The sequence below is a fragment of the Anolis sagrei genome, chromosome 5 (assembly GCF_037176765.1).
Source record: "Anolis sagrei isolate rAnoSag1 chromosome 5, rAnoSag1.mat, whole genome shotgun sequence".
NCBI classification, from domain to species: Eukaryota; Metazoa; Chordata; class Lepidosauria; order Squamata; family Dactyloidae; genus Anolis; species Anolis sagrei.
The window spans coordinates 161,408,863-161,429,563 of record NC_090025.1 but is presented as its reverse complement, the minus strand read 5'-3'; the positions used below and the strand labels follow the sequence as shown (position 1 = coordinate 161,429,563).

At 38.0% G+C, this 20,701-nt stretch overlaps 2 protein-coding genes across 2 annotated transcripts in view; one reads left to right on the top strand and one right to left on the bottom strand.

Moving 5' to 3' along the window:
- Positions 1 to 2,620: 2,620 nt before the first annotated feature.
- PHF5A (PHD finger protein 5A) lies at positions 2,621 to 12,631 on the bottom strand. The gene is made up of 4 exons (XM_060777131.2): positions 12,505 to 12,631; positions 9,575 to 9,598; positions 6,459 to 6,625; positions 2,621 to 3,120 (listed from the first exon to the last, which is right to left on the bottom strand). The coding sequence occupies exons 1-4, from the start codon at positions 12,554 to 12,556 to the stop codon at positions 3,031 to 3,033; spliced, it is 333 nt and encodes a 110-aa protein (XP_060633114.1). The 5' UTR covers positions 12,557 to 12,631; the 3' UTR covers positions 2,621 to 3,030.
- Positions 12,632 to 12,944: 313 nt separating this feature from the next.
- ACO2 (aconitase 2) overlaps positions 12,945 to 20,701 on the top strand; it is a 28,837-nt gene continuing 21,080 nt past the window's right edge. Inside the window, exons 1-2 of the mRNA XM_060777130.2 lie at positions 12,945 to 13,053; positions 20,164 to 20,306. Of these exons, the coding sequence (XP_060633113.1) occupies positions 13,018 to 13,053; positions 20,164 to 20,306 (179 nt within the window). The 5' untranslated portion in view covers positions 12,945 to 13,017. The remainder of the gene's footprint in view (positions 13,054 to 20,163; positions 20,307 to 20,701) is intronic.

Here is a 20,701-nt window from a genome sequence, read left to right as displayed (position 1 = left end):
GTATTCTATGGTCAACTTCCAGAGGTTGACCATAGCGGTGTGCTGAAGGACCTAGAGCAGGGGTCTTCAAACTTTTTAAGCAGTGGGCCAGTTCATGGCCCTGAGACTGTTGGGGGGGGGGGGGCAGAGTATAGTTTGAAACAAAAATGTGAACAAATTCCTATTTATTTATTTATTTATTTAATACATTTCTATCTCGCCCTTCTCTCTGAGCGGCACATATTTTATTTGTAGTGTCACAAACAAAAGTCAAATGGCACATATCTTATTTGTACTGCCAAAAACAAAACACAATCCCAACACCATAAAAGAACAATACAACATTTAACATGGAGAAGAATTTTAACATCAATAAACCAGTATTTTGGCTGACGAGATAGTGAAGTTTATTAGGATTGTTGCATGCCTTCAAGTCATTTCAGACTTAGAGCAACTCTAAATCTAAAGTTTAGGGTGAGAGCTGGATAAATCAGCTTGCAGAGCCACATCCAGCCCATGATCCTTAGTTTGGGAAACCCTGAGCTAGAGATTCCTAAAAGGGTGTACTTTCAGGAAAAAAAATAGCAATTTTGTATTTTTTTTCACTTTTCTGGGAGCCCTGTGCCCCCAAACCCAGTGAATGTGTAGCCCTCTCCTTCCAGATGAGAGTCCATCCATTGCAATGACATGCTAAAATATAGCTGGATTTTAAAGCACCAGTTTGTTTCAAGTTTGCAAAAGACGCTAAAGATAGTTTATGTAGAATTGTTAAAAATGAAAGTAATTTTTGCATGAGGAACATGACCATAGCAGCCACCGAAGAAAGAAAAAGGCTGGAATATAATTTTTGGATTGAGATATTTTAGTGCAAGAAGACCACTCTTTTTCTCTAGTGGCTGAACTGGCCTATAGATCTTCTAAAATAATATTTACATTCTGAAATAGAAGGATAGAAGATCAGTGCCATTTGTGGGTATATATGCATCAGTGGGTTGTTATGTTCAAAGTAGCACACACCAGTCCATTAATACTAATTTCTCAGGACATACAACAAAACAGATCGGCACACCTTACACCTTGAACATAACTCACCACATTTGGCAGGCCACTAGCACTGTAGTCTGCCAAATGTCTCTGCTCCCACCCCCATTTGAAATTACAGGAAGATAGCAAAAGCAAATTTATTCACCACCTAGATATATACAAATGGTTGGAAGCACTCGGGTTGAGTCCCCTTTGGGTTTTAGATAGAGCGGCATAAAATGCAGTAAATAAATAAATCTACAATGAATAATTACAGAATTTAAAAACAATAATTTCTACAAACAGCTTATTTGTTATTGCCATCTATTTCTAGAATTTTAAGCTTTACAAAGTCTAGCACTACATGGTGCCAACAAGAAGCCAAATTTAAGATGGCAAGTTAATATACATGGAAATGTAGTTTCATTCCCCATCCAATGGCCCATTCTGAATCTAATGAACCAAAAGAAGGCAAGGTCAAATACAGAAAGCATATTCCCAAATGGTTTCCATCTTTTTAATCCCATCACTCATTTAGCTTATCTTCTCCTACATATCGTTTTTCATTCCATACCAGAGATTTTTTTTTCTGCAGGCTTAAATCAGATCCAGTAGTGCCTGACCTTTAATAAGTGTCAAGGTGGCAGAAAGAAAAAAAAATCCCAATCTACATTTGAATGTGCTGCATGACTAGACATGGGTAAAGGTCTGTGCTGAGTCTTAAGATTTGGACTTTACTTCAGAAACTAAGGTCATAGATCATACTGGTCTCCAGCATTTCAGTAACACCTTCTTAGCATTATTAGCATTAAAAACATTTATAAAAGGTTGTGGAAGGGCGAAAATAACAATGGGTGCTGCAAATTAAAATGTGACAATAAACATTTGGAACAAGTAAAGAAGCCATGTTAATCACTTCTATGCTGCAATCCTGAATCAATGTTTTGCTTAACACACAATCAATACGCTTTGGAAGTAAATGAGGCCAAACTCAGAATTTCTTTGAAAAGTAAAGCAGAGGCCCAGATTAGGAGCACTCAAGAAGCTTGTTGCCTCCTCCCTGACTGAACCTGTTCTATGGCTAAACGCTTTCTACCATCAGGCTGCCTTGGTAGTTATAAGTCCATGTTATTGCCACACCTCTTTCTTTCACCTAAATTGCTTTTATACACAGACTACAACTTGTATTCAACATCTGGATGTGATCTGCGATTGGTAATTACAGGTCACAGCATTTCCATTTATGGAATGGAAAGGATAATTTAGGCCTGGCAACACCCATCCTTTATGACCTGCTTCCTATGGGCCTTTGTCTGCACTAGCAACAAGATGTTATTTTCTTGCTGCTGAACTAGTTCTAAGAGATTAACCACAAAGAAACAAAACTGGGTTAGTCTCAAGTGGCTGCCAGACTTTCTCAGCAGTAGGCAAGACTTGTGGGTTTGACAACATAACCATATGGCAATGAGGCAAGAAACACAAGTCAGGGCAATGCCAAGCACACATTTACACTTCAAATATGGAAGGTATTAAGGTATACCTTTTTTTGTTTTGTTTTCCTGAACAGATCTAACAAAAGGCCAAAAAGAATAGTTTGGAGAGTAACGATGACAATACCTTATGGTAGAAAACACTATACAACTTTATTGATGCACAATCCTCAAAGATATAGAATTTGAACAGCTTATTTTTTTCAGGGAAAATACAAGATTGGTCATAAATTCAATGCAATGCATTAATAAAAAGAAATTAATTATGCTTGTTTAAGACAGTATGGATTGCAAATTATAGGGGTGAAATCATAACGACTTTCTTCTGTCGCAGATATAACGGGAATGCTGACATCTCTCAGTAACATTAACTACTGCTGAAGTAATTTCCATATTTAGTTTAGATAATTTTTCTACAAATTGTGAAGATTGATAAACAAAACAAAAAAGCTAACTGCTTTCCTGGAAAATTGTAATCCAAAAATATTGTAGATACTCTCCTTGTCTTCTGCAGGTGTGCCATAGTGGAGGGGGGAAATCACCTTTTCTTGAAGCCGTATTTCTTTCGCTCATAGAAGAGATCTGTTTTTGAGCTGCCCAGGTTAACAATTTTAGGACAGCCATCTCGCTGAAATGCAACAGGAGAGAGAGTATGTTATAATAAGGGTAACTCTAATTGACTTCTCATACTAATGACAGCATAGGCTGGCTGGGAGGCTGATTAACATTTGCCCAACTGTAATACAAAAGCTGGCTAGAGATAGTTATGAAAATGAAAAAAAAGTGTGACATGGTTGGGGGGACAGAGGAAATAAACATAAACCTAAATCACAGATGTTCTAATTAAAGGAGGGCCAGTAAATCAATGGAACTTACATTAAGTGTTGACTTAACAAGTTCCCATTGATCCAGCGAGTTTTGTTCAGTTGGGACTAGCATTTGGATTTAGGCCAAAGCAAAGGAGAGAAACAAAGCTTTTAAAGTACTGTTTTAATTAAAATGCTAACACAGTTCAGAAAAATCTAAACATTTATAATTCCTTTGTGGGAATACACTGTAAAGATAAAACAATTAGAAAAGATAAAGGAAAGTCATTACTGCTAGTATTTAAAAAAACCTGAAAACAACTGTAAACGCTTTTGAAAGAAATATTCTATAGCATAATAATTCTGTCTATCATAAATTATTCCAATTATGTTGACATCCCAAAGATTAAAATCTACTAATTAAAAAGGTAAGAAAGCACATCCTTGTTAATAAAAGTCAAAAGCATTATACACACTGGAATAAAGCATCTGTTCATCATCTCTATACACATCTCTATAGATCTGCTTCTTCGTGGAATGTAAATGCTACATATTTACTTTCATATCGCATATTGAAATATTTACTTTCATACTACATGTTAAAATATTTAGTTTCATAATGTTTTAGAAATAATTAGAGCTATAGTTTACCTACAGTTATTTATGCTGTATGTGAGTATCTTTATTAAAACATGTTTCTATAAAGGAAATGCACTTTTCAAAACATGCCTGACATTGTAATAAATACAGGCACTTTAAGAGCTTTGTTGGAAATATAACTAACATATTCTCCCTTTTGAAGTTCAGCAAAGAGTTAGGTAGTAGTCTGCAACTAAGACTCTAATCTTAAAGCTAATTTTGCATGCTTCCACAAAGACTCTATTGAACTTTTAAGTGCACAATCTTAGCATCACACTGCAATTCCATTTCTCTACCAGAGACATGCAAATTTTCCTCTACATTTCCATAAACAGCATTATTTGGACAGTGTGATCTTCTGCTTTGGGACTCTACAGATTTTGAAGCATTTTTGCAAAAGGAAAAGACAAAACAGGCAAGCATAGACTGGAGGATATGTAAAAAGGCAATCCACTGGGAAAGACCCAGAGAAATGATAAATCCAGACTCAAGTATGTTTAGAGTAAGTCCTTTGAAGTAAAGGGATATTTAACTCTAAGCCAAAGAACTTGATGGAACAAATCACACACTTTTCACAAATCCCGATAAGGGTTTTATACTGTTATTCTTGATTCAGTTTTCTGCACAGTACCTGTATATTGTCATACTTAACCACTGAAAGAGCCAGAAAATATTTTACAAATTTATTTATTTATTTATTTATGATATTTCTATCCCGCCTTTCTCGAACCTGAAGGTGACTCAAGGTGGCTTAAAAACAGGCAGTCATTTGATACCTTAACAATATGCACTTAAAATCACATTTCAAACAGAATTTAAAAGTACACACAATAAGACCTTTTAAAATCAAAAACTAACAACAAAATTATAACAGCTGAGTTTTCCAAAAGGTCAAACTGCAAGCTGATGAACATAATAGCATCACTCATAGTTTTTTCCTGTGGGAAATGAGTTCATTAAAAAAGATTGCTATTTCAAAAGTAATGTTGGAAAGGTAGTATTATTGGTACACATAGCTGATCTTGATTCTTGACTCTACTGTATGTAATACTGCTCATGGAGAACCAGAAAGACTCTCCATAGATTTCTCTGTTCTGGTCCCAGAAAACACTTTGTATCATTTGTTACTCTATTCAGCAGCAACCACAAACACAGGTTTGAATAATTTTGAAAAGAGATGCAAAATGCCATTGTTATTCTTTAAAGAACAATGCCCAAACTGTATCTTGGATTTATGTCATAATTGCCACTAGATGGAGTTAAGGACTCTGATGCCACATCATGTTAGTGGAAGCTAAGGCTTCACTAGCATGCTTACAGCAGCCTGCAGAGCCTATTTCTTCTGCCTGGCTACTTCTCCTTAGTATGCAACAACAGAGATGCCAAGTACAAAGGTGTTTCCCCAATCACTGATCAACTGGAAGGGTGTACCTAGGCTTATTTTAGCTGATTGAGGTGGAAAAAAGAAGTATCGTCAAAGGCTTTCATGGCTGAAATCACTGGGTTGTAGGTTTTTTGGGCTGTATGGCCATATTCCAGAAGCATTCTCTCCCGATGTCTCGCACACATCCATGGCAGGCATCCTCAGAGGTTGTGAGGTCAACCTCACAACCTCTGAGGATGCCTGCCATGGAGGTGGGTGAGACGCTGGGAGAGAACTTACAATAACCCAGAAAAGAGAAGTCTCATTTCCTAGCACAATGCTGCTCCCTCCTCTGTGGGTGTTCAAGAGCAGGCAGAATGAGCCTGAGTAGGTCTCACCAGCCAAGCAATGGCCACTTAGCTATTAGGGTGCTGGCCAAAGCAAGATATGACCAGGTACAGAGGAAGAAGAAACCACAAATGCAACTGAGAGCTATCAGCAAGCAGGAAAGTTTGACATAGATTATTACAAAGATGAGTGTCATCAAAATGTATCTCGTAGTGGTGTATGTGTATGCATGGTACAGAACGTTAGATAAAAGGTTTATTACAACAATTGTTAAAATACATAATTAGTTTATATCCTATCTGTCTCTCAATCAAAACCTAAAGCCTATTCTGACCCTCCCCCCTCAGTCCCCACCTCACCAATATCCCTTACCATTTTTATTCCTTCTCTTTTTTCCTTTTTATGTATCACCGTCAAAACTTTATAAAAATAACCCTAAGGAGGTTCACAAGAGGTATTGAAAAAAATCACCATGATAATCAAAAGGATGTAAAGCACAATTAAATAAGCTATTTTATCAATAGCAGTATTAACCTAAGGCAGTTTAAAAACAAACCACTACATTATCTAGCTAACCTAATATATAAGTGAATTCCATCAACAGGACAGGCACCATGTGTGCTCATGTGAAGGTTCTATGAAAAGAGGGGTGTATATACTGACTTTTTTGAAGAGGGAAACTACAAACACAACAAATGCCAAGATCCAAATATCTTTGACAATCAGAGATTCATTCAGCACACTAGCCAGCAGTAAACTTTAGTGATATGTGATAATTGTTTAAGACATTAGAAGGGTGACCCCACTTACATCTTTTTCCTGGATAGTGCATTCTTTACAATAATAGGCGTCTGAGACTCCTGGACCTCCACAGATTACACAGCGTCCTTGGTAAGAGCCATAGTTGCACTCATCACATATACGCACCAATGTGCAGGGCCGCACATACGAGTCACAAATAACACACTTGCCATCACCTGAAAAGGAAGTACACAAATTTCAGAAAAGATACAGACAAGATACCCTTTTCAAAAATACAGTCCATTAGAACATGATTCAAATGTAAAGTTAATGGAATTTGCTTTCAAGTATATGTTTACAATTGTGATTTCTTGTATTCTAAACATAAATATGCAGCATTATATTACATACAGATTGAAACTCGAGGGAACTTGCATTTATTAAACAGTTCCACTGGATAAATTTCAAGTCACCTGTAGCTAGGTAAATGCTGTGCCCCGATGCCCCCAGTCCCAGATTGCCATGGAAGGCCATCTTGAATTTATTCCTTTGGGTCCCAGATAGCTTCCAACAGACCTGTTTTTGAATATTCTTTTCATTGAGCATATTTTTAAATCACTGTGTTTGTGCCCCATTTTAAGGCCAGAGACTTGGGCAATTGATGCTTTACTGCCAAGTCCAGAGTCCATTACACATAGACACAAAAGATTTCACCAGTTTCAGGCTCAAGCATCTTACTGGTGCACAAGTTATATGCATAGAAAGGTAACTGAAGGAACAAAGACACTGCCTTCTTGGCCAGCTGAGTTTGATAGTTTTTTTCTTCTGTTTATTTTTATTCTCTTTCTTAATGCAAAGTGAACCTCTAATGTTTGTTCCAAGACAGAAATGCTATAAATTCCTTTTGTATAAGCAGAAAAAACAGGTCTTTATGCTTTACTATAAATAATAAGAGGTCTAACTTTAGTCTTCGTTCTAAGCTATTTTCCCAATGGAGGAGTCAGCATTGTGACTGTCATTTTCACAGGGCTTTGTTTTGGGCATCCTCGGGTCTCAGGTTGGAAGCACACATGTCTTTGTTGATGGTGTCCATCCATCTTTTCTTTGGCTGATGACATGGTCATCATCCTGCAATTTCCAGATGTAGTGATGTTTGTCCTATTGATGTTTGTTCTCTTCTCATTATATGGTCGCACCACAGGAAGAAAAGACTTCCTGTATTTTCTTGCTGATTGCTTTTATTCCTAGTCTTTGCAGACCAAGGTCCGCTGGTCAAGAAGTACCAAGCCAAGTATCCATCTCAACATTTCCATTTCCATTGTGTTAGGGGCTTGATCAGGCGTCTTTGTTGCTGGGCAGCACTCTAACTTGTAGAAGGCTATTGGCGAACAGCTGTAGTTTAGATCTTAGCCTGGAGTTGCTGGAGCATTTTTCAGTCACACAGAATGATAGTAGTTTGCTGCCATTTCAACCAGGATGCATTTATTTGTGATCGTACCTCTGGCATTGTGTCGCCATCTATGGAAGCCAGTGACCCTAGGTATTTAAATTGGGTGGATTTCTTTAGTGTCCATTAATTTGAATAGTTTTTTTTCAGTTTGAAGGCCACATTCCAGATACTCTGTTTTGGGTATGTTCATTTGACTTTAAATGCTCTTTAAAATCTAACAGCTTTTCCTTTATGAATACTGTTGAGCATAAAAGGCTGCCTTTCTGAACCAATTGTTCTTTATTATTATGAACAATATGGTTAAATGGCTGATCTTCACAGCTAGCTAGAAGAAATGATGACTCAATTCAAACAGCAACAGTTTGTTGAAGCTGTATGGACTTCATATGAAATATTCACATCTTCAAATCAATGCACACTAATTCCAGTTTGTTTCAATACATAAATTACTATTCAGAGAGGGAGGTCTGCTTCTCCATAATAAATAATGTTGCTCTCTACAGATTCATTTTATCCTGTTTTACTCTTAACAAAGATCCCTAACTAATTCCTTGATTTTCTCCATCTTCTCAGAAAGGGGCAACAGGACTGTGAGAGAGTGAGTCTAGGCTCTTATGATTTTTTTCCAGGCAGCCCCCCCCCCCCCCCGGGCCATTGTTCTGTGGCAGTTACTGATCTGCACAATAGGCTGAAAATGGCCAGATCAGTCACTCGGGGCTGGAATAGTGGTTTGACGCTCCTGGCTATTTATGAATGGCATGGGGTTGAGGAAGGTGCTCTGTTCCCCTCTCTATTTACCTTCCTGGGGGCAAGGAAGAGACTCCAAGCAGTCCTCGCAACAAGAAAGGTATGGGGTAAGGAGTGGAAGGAGTGAAACAACCATTTGGTGTAGTTTATTTTATGCTTTAAAAATACAAATTAGTATTCCCCTTCCTGTAAACTACTGACAGAGCTTCTTGTTTATGGAAGTTATTAAAATACTGCAAATTATCACCTACATGAAAAGAACGTGTTCATTTCCTCGTTTCTTTCCTGGTTTACTTTCTTAAAGAATTAGTTTTATAGTCCTAGAATGGGATTTAACATTATGTCTGTTGCAGCCCTCAGTATTTCTGAAATGCTCCTTTGGATGGGAAAATTCAGACACAGCAGTATGTCCAGCAATACACAACTTCAGAAGATCTCAACGATGTTTGAAAAACATGATATTGTGGGGACAATGACAACAGGACATAGACTTTGATCTGTTTTACAACCCATCTGTATTTTGTTGCCTAAGTTTTATCAGTTTTTTCTTATCAGTTGCACAAGAGAGTTAACCTATTGTTAATTTATCTTTGTGTTACAAAGGAAAGTTGACATAGAGGATCAAGATGTATTTTAATACATTTTATTCTCCCATATTTAAATAATTTCTTTTCAGACTGGACGGTTTTGTTATAATTGGATATTCAAATTGAATGTATTTTTTAAAAAGCCTTTTATCATCTAGTTATCAAAGTGTGCTGATTTAGACAAAAAACTGAAACTTCTCGTGCTTATGATGTGTTTCAATCGTACTTCTAGACAGACATTTAAATATAGAGAGACTTTTAACCATAAACATAATGTTAGGTGAGCATTTAGCTCACCTCTTTTCAAAACAATTAATCTAACAGGACCTATCTTTCTTTAAATATTTTAAGTTATAAGGAGCAATGCAGATACAGCAGTTTATATAAGAAGTTATACTCACATTTTTCACACAATCGTCCAATAGCTGCAAAAGGAAGAGAAAAATAATGGTACTTAGCATTCATTTGAAAAATTAGTGTTTAAAGCATTACTCACAATATTTTTAACCCTGCAATATGTTTTTCATATGCAGTGAGACTTGGCCAATAACACTATGTAACAAAATTTGAAAAAAATCTGTTTCTGGTTTGAAAGTGTTATTTCCTGTTTATTTGTGCAGTACTTAACATTGAAATCAGTTGTTATACTCCAGAAATTTCATTTTTGTGGCTGCCACAAACTATGTTGAATTGGTTGACAGTCTACGAGATATCCCTTGAAAAATTATAGCAAAATGTACTACAAGATGTACCGCAAAAACAAAGTTTTTGCAGTCTAATAAATTTTTTCCATGTTTTTTTATGATAGAACCAATTAGGAAATGACCCAGGAACAAAAATCATGCTACATAGTGTAATGGTTTAAAAGTAAATAATTTCTTTTAGACATTTAATAAAATCCTAACTTCCAATATTCCAGGACCAAATGTCAAACATTACTTACTTCTTACCCTTATTCATGTTTGACCAAACATTAATATAACCAATTTTCATCAGTGTGTAGGAGAGAGATTATAGTAGAGTATATGGCTTTTGATGCAGCAAAAACCAGGCTGAAAAACTCATGAAATATTAAGCATGATTTCAAAGTTGTTATGAGGTTGAAACAGTGGACCTATTTCCAGGTACACACGCTTAGGACTGCAGCCATAGCCATACATTGTAAATGTCAACAGTACTATATCCAAAGCAAACAATTAAAACTAGCATTATCTTTTGCCTGTCTGCCAAATCTATATTTGCTCATATGAAAGAGCGTCATTTTCAAAACAACAGAAATTAAAAATTTAATACCTTTTTTGGAAGCCAGGACAAAGAAAGTACTATCATTGTTTAAAAAAAACCATCAAACAATAGCAACGTCTGATGTTTCATGTACGTCATAGGTCAGCAATGACGCAGATTAAGGTAAGCTCATAAGATAACTTTTGAACATAAAGGAAAGGGCAGGAGTCTAAAGTAAGCATCTGTTATGTTAGGAGCTCTTACAGTCAAGAAGATGGTTTAAAAATGCTCACTACTACAGCAACCTTGTTGTTGTGTGCGTTCCCGGCTTATGTTAACCTTAGGTGAACCTATCCCAAGTTTTCTTGGCAAGGGAAGCTTGCTTTTGCATTTATCTAAGGCTGAGAGTGTAAGTTGCCCAAGTCCACTCAGTGGGTTTCTATGGCTAAATGGGGATTGGGGATCCGAACCCTGGTCTCCAGAGCCATACTGTAATGCTTAAACTACTATGCTGACTCTCACTGCAGCAAATACACCTTCCCACCTCAATACAAGAGCAAATATTATAACCACTGTTTCTTGAAAACAGCACTGAATTAGAAGGTCATGTGAAAAGGTCTGTGTACATGTGGTGGAAATTTGAGCCAGTACATGAAATGGATCAGATCCAAGGATGTACAAAAGTTGTCTTGCACATTGTCTTCTAAAACATTATAGCTGTACCTAAACAATCTGAGTCAGGTACAATATTGTGATTAGCCTTTTTTCTACCTAGAGTACTCACAATAGCTTATACACAAACAATATATTGTATTGTACTAAGATGCATTAGGAAAAATATGCTACTTCGGAGACAGAACTGTATGGAATGATTACTGTTTTTGACTGATCTGATTTAAGGTGACACAAACGACTAAGCCTCTATTGCAGTGGTTCCCAAGCTGTGGATTGGCAGGTGTTTTGGCCTTCAACTGCCATAAATCCTAACAGCTGGTAAACTGGCCGGGATTTCTGGGAATTGTAGGCCAAAACACGTGAGGACCCACAGGTTGAGAACCACTGCTCTATTGCAAGATTATCTAGGGCTGAGAGTGTGACTTCCTCAGCACACTCCAGCGGGTTTTATGGCCCCACAAAGATTCTGCTGGGCATCTTGAGGAAAGAAGAAGCAATCAGGAAACATCTATGGCCCCATCTACAGTGCCATAGACTTACTTAGCCGATCCCTCATAGCTCGAGGATGATGGTCCTCCAAGTGAAGTTTCTTGGCGGTGGGTCTGTATAATCCACTTTCTGAATGTTGATTATCTGCTTTAAACTGGATTATAGGTCAGTGTAAATTCATATAATCCAGTTTAAAGCAGATAATCTGCCTTCAGAAACTGGAATATATGGCAATGTTGATGGAGCCTATATTTCACAAAAGGAGTTGCCTTGACTTACTCTCCACAGGATGCTGTTTAAACAGGCAAACAGTGCATCCAAATCCAACCAATTCATTTTCCAGAAGAGCAACCCAGATGCCCTGGAAGGGGGGGGGGGACGGACGGGGACGACAAAGGCGCAACCGTCTCCTTTTCTATATTGATAATGACAGGTTGTCCATTCATGAATTCAAGACTGATAAGCCTGTTGTCACCATCATATCATGTGGAAACATATCCCAAGCTTTAATATTACTATGCATTAAACATAACATGACATGCCTTCCTTTCACCAGCAGGGGAAGGCATTTTTTATGTAAGTCTGCCTTTAATGCAGGCATGGGCAAACTTAAGCGGCTGAGGGAGAAAATGAAGGGGCCTGAGGCTGTCAGGAATGCTGGGAGTTGAAGTCCAAAACACTTGGAGGGCCCAAGTTTGCCCATACCTGGAAACTATTTCTTACCCAATGTCTCTCTGGCCTTATTGGAAGACCAACATCACAAGCACCAAGTAGAATAACATAACAATTGGGTGCAATGTACACTGTCAAATAAATATGCCTTGACACCTCTTTAACTGCCATGGTTCAATGTTAGGGCTCTGTTAGGCCTCAAGGTCCCGCTCCAAGGGCAGCCCCCTTCCCCTCCAATACCGAACCAGGGAAGAGGAGGCCTTTGCCTCACCTACTCCGGCCTGCTTGCGGCAGAAGATGAGGTCCGGGTGGTGCTTCGCCATTTTGCCCTCTTCCTTCCCTCGCCGCGCCGGCTGTCTTCAAACCGCGCGACTCGAGGTCCTGGATGCAAATAGAGGGCCCGGCGCCACAAAAAGCGGGATTTTTTTTACCATCTGCAGTAGGGAGTAAAGGACTTGTTTCCACTCTCTTTCCAAGCCAAAGCCTTAATATCAATTTAATTTTGAAATACAAGGAAGAATAGAATGATTCGAAGTTGTTATATCTTTCTGCCAAGACCTGACAGAGCCCCTCCCCCCTCTTACGTCACTGGTATCGCAGACTGAATGAAAAATATGAAGTGTGTTGCTGCTGCACTCTAGACTTCCTGTTGGGAAAGCCACGCCCCCGGAAGTTGCGTCAAGGCGGCGACGCGCTCTGCGGAGACTCCGCCTCTGAGGCCTGCCTTTTAAAACCCGACGCGTGACGTTATCGCTAGGCGACTTCATCTTTGTCAGTGAACAAAATGGCGCCGTACTATGTCCTAGTCAGTCGGTTACAGGTGAGCGCAGCGGCCGTGAAGCCGGTTGTCAATTGATTGCGGGTCGGACACGGAGCCCTGGTGGCTGCGTCCGTGAGGCGGCTTGAGTCCCGAGGGCGCCCTTCCATAAGGGAGGCCAGCTTCCCCCTTTTCTGCCCTAGGTCAGAGCGTCCCTCATGCGGCCCTTGTGGTGGCTCCATGGAAACAAGGAGTGCATGTCCCCAGAAGGGACGGAGGAAGAGCGGGCATGAGCGGCCTGCCTCCTCGCCTTGGTGCCGGGCCCTCTTTGGGCCTGGCTCATACACTCTGCCTCCAACTTTGTAGCCAAGGTGAGGGCAAGGTTATTGGGGTTTGTCCTCGCTATTCACAGTGATGGCTGGCAGTGCTGGAAAGCCTATCACCCACACATCCCAGGCTCAGCTGTACATGAGCTAACGCTGCTTTAATACTTTATTTTACTGTGGGATGAAGTGGTATCACCGAGGTGCCTTTAGGAGGTTTAGTAGACGAGGCCTGCCATGTGGTATGTCATGACAAATTGGAATGAAATATCACATTTTACCTCATCAGATTACATTGTTTCCAGATTTTTTTCCCTCCTTCTAACTATTTAATGTTTGCTGTCAGCCCTAGTTTCTGCCAACAGCAGTTCGAAAACATGCAAATGTGAGTAGATCAATAGGTACCGCTCCGGCGGGAAGGTAACGGCGCTCCATGCAGTCATGCCGGCCACATGACCTTGGAGGTGTCTACGGATAACGCTGGTTCTTCGGCTTAGAAATGGAGATGAGCACCACACTTCAAGTCAGACATGACTGGACTTAATGTCAGGGGACTACCTTTACCTTTTATACCTATAATCTTTCAGTATACACACACACATACACACATTCGCTCACATATATATAGTATTGCATGAATTTCTCTTTCACTGTATATAGCCTGGATAGTCATATTTTTCTACAAATTGATTTTTAAACACACACATATATATAGACATACTCGCACATATATAGTTTTGCGTGAATTTCTCTTTCACTGTATATAGCCTGGGCTTTTACACATAGTGGATAGAATAGTCATATTTTTTTCTACAAATTAATTTTTAAACTTTGTAGCACATTGTGTCATTGTGGTTATGCACACACACACACATATACACTCACACATATATAGTATTGTGTGAATTTGTCTTTCACTGTATATAGCCTGGACTGTTACACATAGTGGATGGAATAGTCATATTTTTCTACAAATTAATTTTTAAACTTTGTAGCACATTGTGTCATTGTGGTTATGCACACACACACACATATACACTCACACATATATAGTATTGTGTGAATTTGTCTTTCACTGTATATAGCCTGGACTGTTACACATAGTGGATGGAATAGTCATATTTTTCTACAAATTAATTTTTAAAATTTGTAGCACACATTGTGTCATCGTGATTATACACACACACACACACATATACATATATATATACATACTCATACATATATAGTATTGTGTGAATTTCTCTTTCACTGTATATCGCCTGGGCTGTTACACATAGTGGATGGAATAGTCATATTTTTCTACAAATTAATTTTTAAAATTTGTAGCACACATTGTGTCATCATGGTTATACACACATACATATACACTCTCTCATACATAATATTGTGCGAATTTCTCTTTCACTGTATATAGACTGGACTTTAACACTTAGTGAATTGAATAGTTATTATAATTTTTCTACAAATTAATTTTTAAATTTTGTAGCAAACACACATATATAGTGGATTGTTGTAGGTTTTTCGGGCTATATGGCCATGTTCTAGAGGCATTTTCTCCTGACGTTTCGCCTGCATCTATGGCAAGTATCCTCAGAGGTAGTGACCTTGCCATAGATGCAGGCGAAACGTCAGGAGAAAATGCCTCTAGAACATGGCCATATAGCCCAAAAAAACCCTACAACAATCCAGTGATTCCGATCATGAAAGCCTTTGACAATACACACATATATAGTATTGCATGAATTTCTCTTTCACTGTATATAGCCTGGACTTTTACACATAGTGGATGAAATAGTTATTATATTTTTCTACAAATTAATTTTTAAGCTTTGTAGCACACATTGTGTCATTGGGGATCTTTTGTACAGATATGACTTAATAATATTAATAATAATTTATAGACTGTTTTTCTTTCTTGGAAAGACTCATTATAATAATTTATTTGTTACCCATCTCTCCTCATGGATTGAGACAGGGTACAACATAGCTAAAGCATGTTACTATATAATTAAAATAAACTTCAATTATAGTGTGTGTGTGTTTATATATAGACACACATTGGGTTGGGCTCTCTGGTGGCGCAGTGGGTTAAACAGCTGAGCTGCTGAACTTGCTGACCAAAAGGTTGGTGGTTTGAATCCAGGAAGCTTCCACTGTTAGGCCCAGCTTCCGCCAACCCAGCAGTTTGAAAACATGCAAATGTGAGTAGATCAATAGGTACCGTCTTAGCGGGAAGGTAACAGCACTCCATGCAGTCATGTTGGCCACATGACCTTGGAGGCATCTACGGACAACGCCGGTTCTTTAGCTTAGAAATGGAGATGAGCACCACCATCCTCAGAGTCGGACACAACTAGACTTAGTGTCAGTGGAAACCTTTATCTTTACTATATATAGGTCAAAGATTAAAAGACAATACAAAGAGCATGTGCATATAAAATTAATTGTTTAGAATTGATTAGGTAGGCCTGTGAAATCTAAACACCTCTAAAATTGCATTTCTGTGCATACAGTAGACTCAGTTAATTAGAACTCACAAGCAGCTAGCAAAACAATGAAAAAGTGGTGCTTTAAATAAAAATGTTTTTAAATAATACAGCAAATTTAGTTGTTAAAATACTGTAAAACTGTTATATTAAAATAAGTCTGTCTTAACTTGGTTTTAATTGCTGTATTTCAGTATTAATATTAAGTCAATACAGATTTTATTGTATGATGTGTGGGGTGTAGTACTAGTTAGTAGGTAAAGGTAGTCCCCTGACATTAAGTCCAGTCATGTCTGACTCTGGGGTGTGGTGCTCATCTCCATTTCTAAGCCGAAGAGCCAGCATTGTCCGTAGACACCTCCAAGGTCATGTGGCCGGCATGACTGCATGGAGCGCCGTTACCTTCCCGCCAGAGCGGTACCTATTGATCTACTCACATTTGCATGTTTTCGAACTGCTAGGTTGGCAGAAGCTAGGGCTGACAGCGGAAGTTCACGCCGCTCCCCGGAATTGAACCTGCGACCTTTCGATCAACAAGCTCAGCAGCTCAGTGCTTTAACCCATTGCGTCACCGGGGGCTCCTGTAGTACTAGTTAGGCCTATTTTAATAGTAATTCTCAAGTAACTACAAACTAAATTTATTCAGTATCTTCCAATCCCCAAGGGTGCCAGTTAATAGAGGGTCTATATGTACCTACCTGTGCATACAAGTGAAAAGGAGCTTATTTATTAGCAGACACAAAAGAGTAGTTTTGTAAAAGAAGGAATTCTTCAAGAGGTCTGTTTTCTTTCTCACTCCTAGTGGAATATTCCACTGTAACAGGAGAGGCTATTGTATATAGGTGCCTTGTATCATTTATGTGTGTAGTAATGTAGGTGGAAAACTTGTACTTCAGAATAAGTATTTTAAGATAAAATGTTAATGTTATGCACGATTATCTGAAAGAATGTATCTGAAAACACTTCTTATTCATCTACCAAACTTAATAATGAACATAGATTTTTTAAAAAAATGATAATTGTTGAGATGTTAGCTATGAGATACTACATAGAACTTAATTACACTAGAGAATGAATTGACTTTAAATCCTGCAGAATTCTAGGGATTGTAGTTTAGTGAGGCTGTTAAAGGCCCCTACCAAAACTACAAACTCCAGAATTCTGCAGGTTTCAGCAACCGGATTTAAAGTGGATTCATTATCTAGTGTTATGACATCCATAGATTGGTGCTCAGATCAAAATAATCATTGTGGCTTCCAGTAGAGTATTTTCCAAATGTCTTCCATCTGGTAGCAGAGTTTTCAAGAGGTTATGAATAGTCTTCTATAACTCTAATAGGAAGAAGCTGTTTATTTATATATATATAAGGTGAGGAACTGCTATTTTGTGCGTTTGTGTGGTCAACAATTTTTAATCATCATATAAATAAATACTGTGCCTTTTTCTGATTTGGAAAAGAGTTGTAACTTTACCAAGTCTAAGTCGGTGATGGCTACCAAATGCCTGAAAATGCAGCAAAATGACAGCAACTCTCTAAAAGCTGTTAGCCATTTTTAAAAAGCAAAGAACAATTTTGGATAATCTAACATTTAGGATGTATACCTCACTATGATGAGATTCAGAATCCCTGTAGTAATTAAATCACTCATGAGAATGTCTTCAATTCTGGATTTCCACATGACAGCAAAGTCACTACTGAAGCCAAAATGTTCACACCCTTGGTTAAATATCTCCAAAAAACCCACCTCCTTAGTTCACAAAAAACCCCTACAAGCAGCCGGGTGCTCCAATCCACCATTATCAGTTGGTTCTCAGGCTAGGCCAGATTTATCACTCTCTTTCTCAGGGCAGGCCTCGCTGCATTCTTGACCCTGGCTGGATGCCACTACATGTTTTCTTTACATCAGACTTGACTCCATAACATCTATCCCATGTTCATGTTGCAGTATCTTGATTCTGTTTGAATGTAAGAGTAAGAAGGTAATAGGAACAGCTATGGTATCTCATAATGTCCTCTCCGATGCCCTTGTGGATTTCCTTTGATGTGTATATTCTAAGAGAATGTAACCTTGAGTGTATGTATTTAAAAATAGGGAAAGGCAAACTGATTGAAACCGATAGCATGCAAAGAATTAGTGTGCACTTTTAAAATCACCATATTATTTTGAGATAAAGTGTGGAACTAAATTAATTTGGGTAATTTTACTATGATACAGGATCTTCTCTTACAGCAATACTTTCTCTTTCTCAGTTCTCATCCTTTCCTATTATATTATGAAACTTTAGTCTGTTAGTAATGTATAAGTCATCTGATGTTGCCTCTTCTTAATAGTCTATCACTTGGTAGTGCTACCTCACTTGCTGAATTAGTTGTCAAGCAGTATTAACTAACCAGTTTCAGTTCATTAAAACTTGTCTCAGTCACTGTGATCCTATATTTCTATACTGTCTCTAGTCACCTAATGAATTTTAAAACCAATACTGAAAAAATAGTATATTTCCTCATATTGTATCCAAACGATAAATATGGGTATTTGGAACCAGATCCCATTGTGTTAACAAGTTTGTTGTTACCAGGCAAGCATGGCACATAGGCTGTAGTTTAATAGAGTTAATACTACATTGAAGGGCTTGAAGTCAAACTAGACTGTGAGGATGAGACGCTGTGAGATCTTTTTCCATGGGAATAATTAGTGTGCTTTTATTTTTTAAAACCCTTTTATAGGGACTGTGATAACCTGGAACACTTGCATCAGCATGTTGTTCCATGCACAATAACATTTTTGTATGTTCTCAATTACCTTCCACTGCTTTAAATCTTAAGTATATAAGATTTTAAAAGGAAGGGTGAAAATTATACACAACTAGGGAAGAATATTGGAGAAGAACAAAGTAATAGATTGTAGTTACACTGAAGGCTCAGTGTGCATCTGCTTTTCACAAAAACCCTCTGTGGACATTCCATTCCATTTAATCATGACATTAAAATGGGGCTGAGGCTGAATCCCATTACCAACAATGATGGTGCTTCCTAAACATGTTGCTATCCTCATAACTGAGCCAGGTAGGGCTCATGTCATTAGCAACATTGTTTATATCAGTTACATTAACATGAATGAGCTGTGAATGACAGTGCTTTGATGTGCTGTGTTTGTAAACATGACTTTGAAGTAATATGTGAATGCGGCCCATCTGTATCCTGCATCTAGAAAGAATTATGAGATGGATTTAGCATCTGTAAGATATCATACAGTGGCAGATCTGGAAATTGTGCTTCATTATTTGGCTCTGTGTTACTTCCTCTGTCTCGGACCCTTTTCCAGTTGTGAAGTGTTCAGAACAGACTTAGACAAAGTCTTGTGCTGGTTGGTCATGAGTTGATCAGACTTGAAACTGAAACATTTCCAAACTTAAAACATTTTCAAGAACTTCTGTCACGTGAGGACAGAAAAAGAGCTTAGGCTTCAGTTTTGGCATCTTCATTAGAGAGTGTCATTTAAGTAATGGGGTTTCCTCTCAAGTAAATGTGTTAAGGAATTCACTTTTGGTGTTCAGTTCCTATATTAAATGTAGCCCTGCAATGAGAAAATAGCAAGTTTTGTCAGAGATTCTAACACCAGCATTAGGGAATGGTGTCAATCTCTGCTTGAAGCATAATCCTGATCTGTTAAATGTGGACGGTGATTATCTATGTAGAAATCTGCTAATCTCACTTATGTGTGATATTGCAATTGAGAAGGAGGAGAGTTACTCTTTTTTCTTATCTATGAAGAGCCTGCACCTCCATTACAATGCATTAACTTTTTACAGATGTCACTTGACCTAAAATATCTGCTTCAATCCTGCTCTTTCTTCCAGAGGATCATTGTAGGATTTGGTTGTCACTGCAACTGTGAGATTCCTCTGTATTGAAAAAATGTGACTCGATTTGCTAAAGGTTTTCCTGAGAGCATAACCTATGAATTCTGGCTGAAGGCGACCAGTTTTGTGGCGTAATATACTTATGTAGCAGAAGGAGCAGAAGTGTTGCTTATGTTTTCTCACTTTAACCCTTGTAGGAAACATTTCCTACCATTAGAAAACTAGGTTCAAAATGCTTCTACTTGATACACCGGCATTTTTCTTTAATTTTAAGGAATTATTTTGATTGACCTCCTGCTTTCAGTCTGTTTTGTTGAAGGTTTTTGTTGTAATCTTTGAAATGTGGACTTTCCCAAGAATTTGGAAAAGAATTCCACTATTCTGTATGTTAGGCATCAAACAGTTATAGTATTTATTGTCTTGTTACTGTAGGATCTACATTTCTTTAAAATGTTGATGGTGAGTGTTAACAGTGCTTTTGTTTTATTTGTCTTCTTCAGCAAGCCTTGGGCAAAAATGTTCGGAGATACCATGTCAGTGCCGTCCTGTGCCAGAGGGCCAAGGTGGCTATGAGCCAGTTTGAGTCCAATGAATACATAAATTATGAAAAACTTGAGAAAAACATCAACATTGTCCGGAAAAGGTAAGAACAGGGCATGAAAAACCTATAGTTGTTGTACAGGTATATTGCATTTTAAAAGGTCTATTGAATAAAATTTCAGAAGAAAATAACAGGAGAGCCGTGTTAATAAACTATATTTGTATAATGGATCTGGTAAAATGCAGGTATATTGTGATTATTTTATTATTACTATGTTTATATCATACATTTTTCCTAAAATTGGGGGTCAAAGTGGCTCATAATTGAAAAAATAACAGAAGTATGATCTCAGTCATCTGCCTCAGTTAACAATCTGGCTGCACCTCTCTTTTGCCTGAAATAGCCCAGGAAATCCAAAAAAGAGTATCAAATGGACCTATAATTTGGGGATATTGTAAGAGAGAAAACTTTCGAAAGGTCTCCAGGGTCACCTTGGG

Excerpts from the sequence above, each read along its gene's own strand:
- PHF5A (XM_060777131.2), bottom strand. The coding sequence starts at position 12,556 with ATGGCGAAGCACCACCCGGACCTCATCTTCTGCCGCAAGCAGGCCGGA. Across the intron at positions 6,626-9,574 it reads TGGACGATTGTGTGAAAAAT|GTGATGGCAAGTGTGTTATT; the intron begins GTGAGTATAACT and ends CTTCCTTTTCAG. Across the intron at positions 3,121-6,458 it reads GCACTATCCAGGAAAAAGAT|CGAGATGGCTGTCCTAAAAT; the intron begins GTAAGTGGGGTC and ends GTTGCATTTCAG.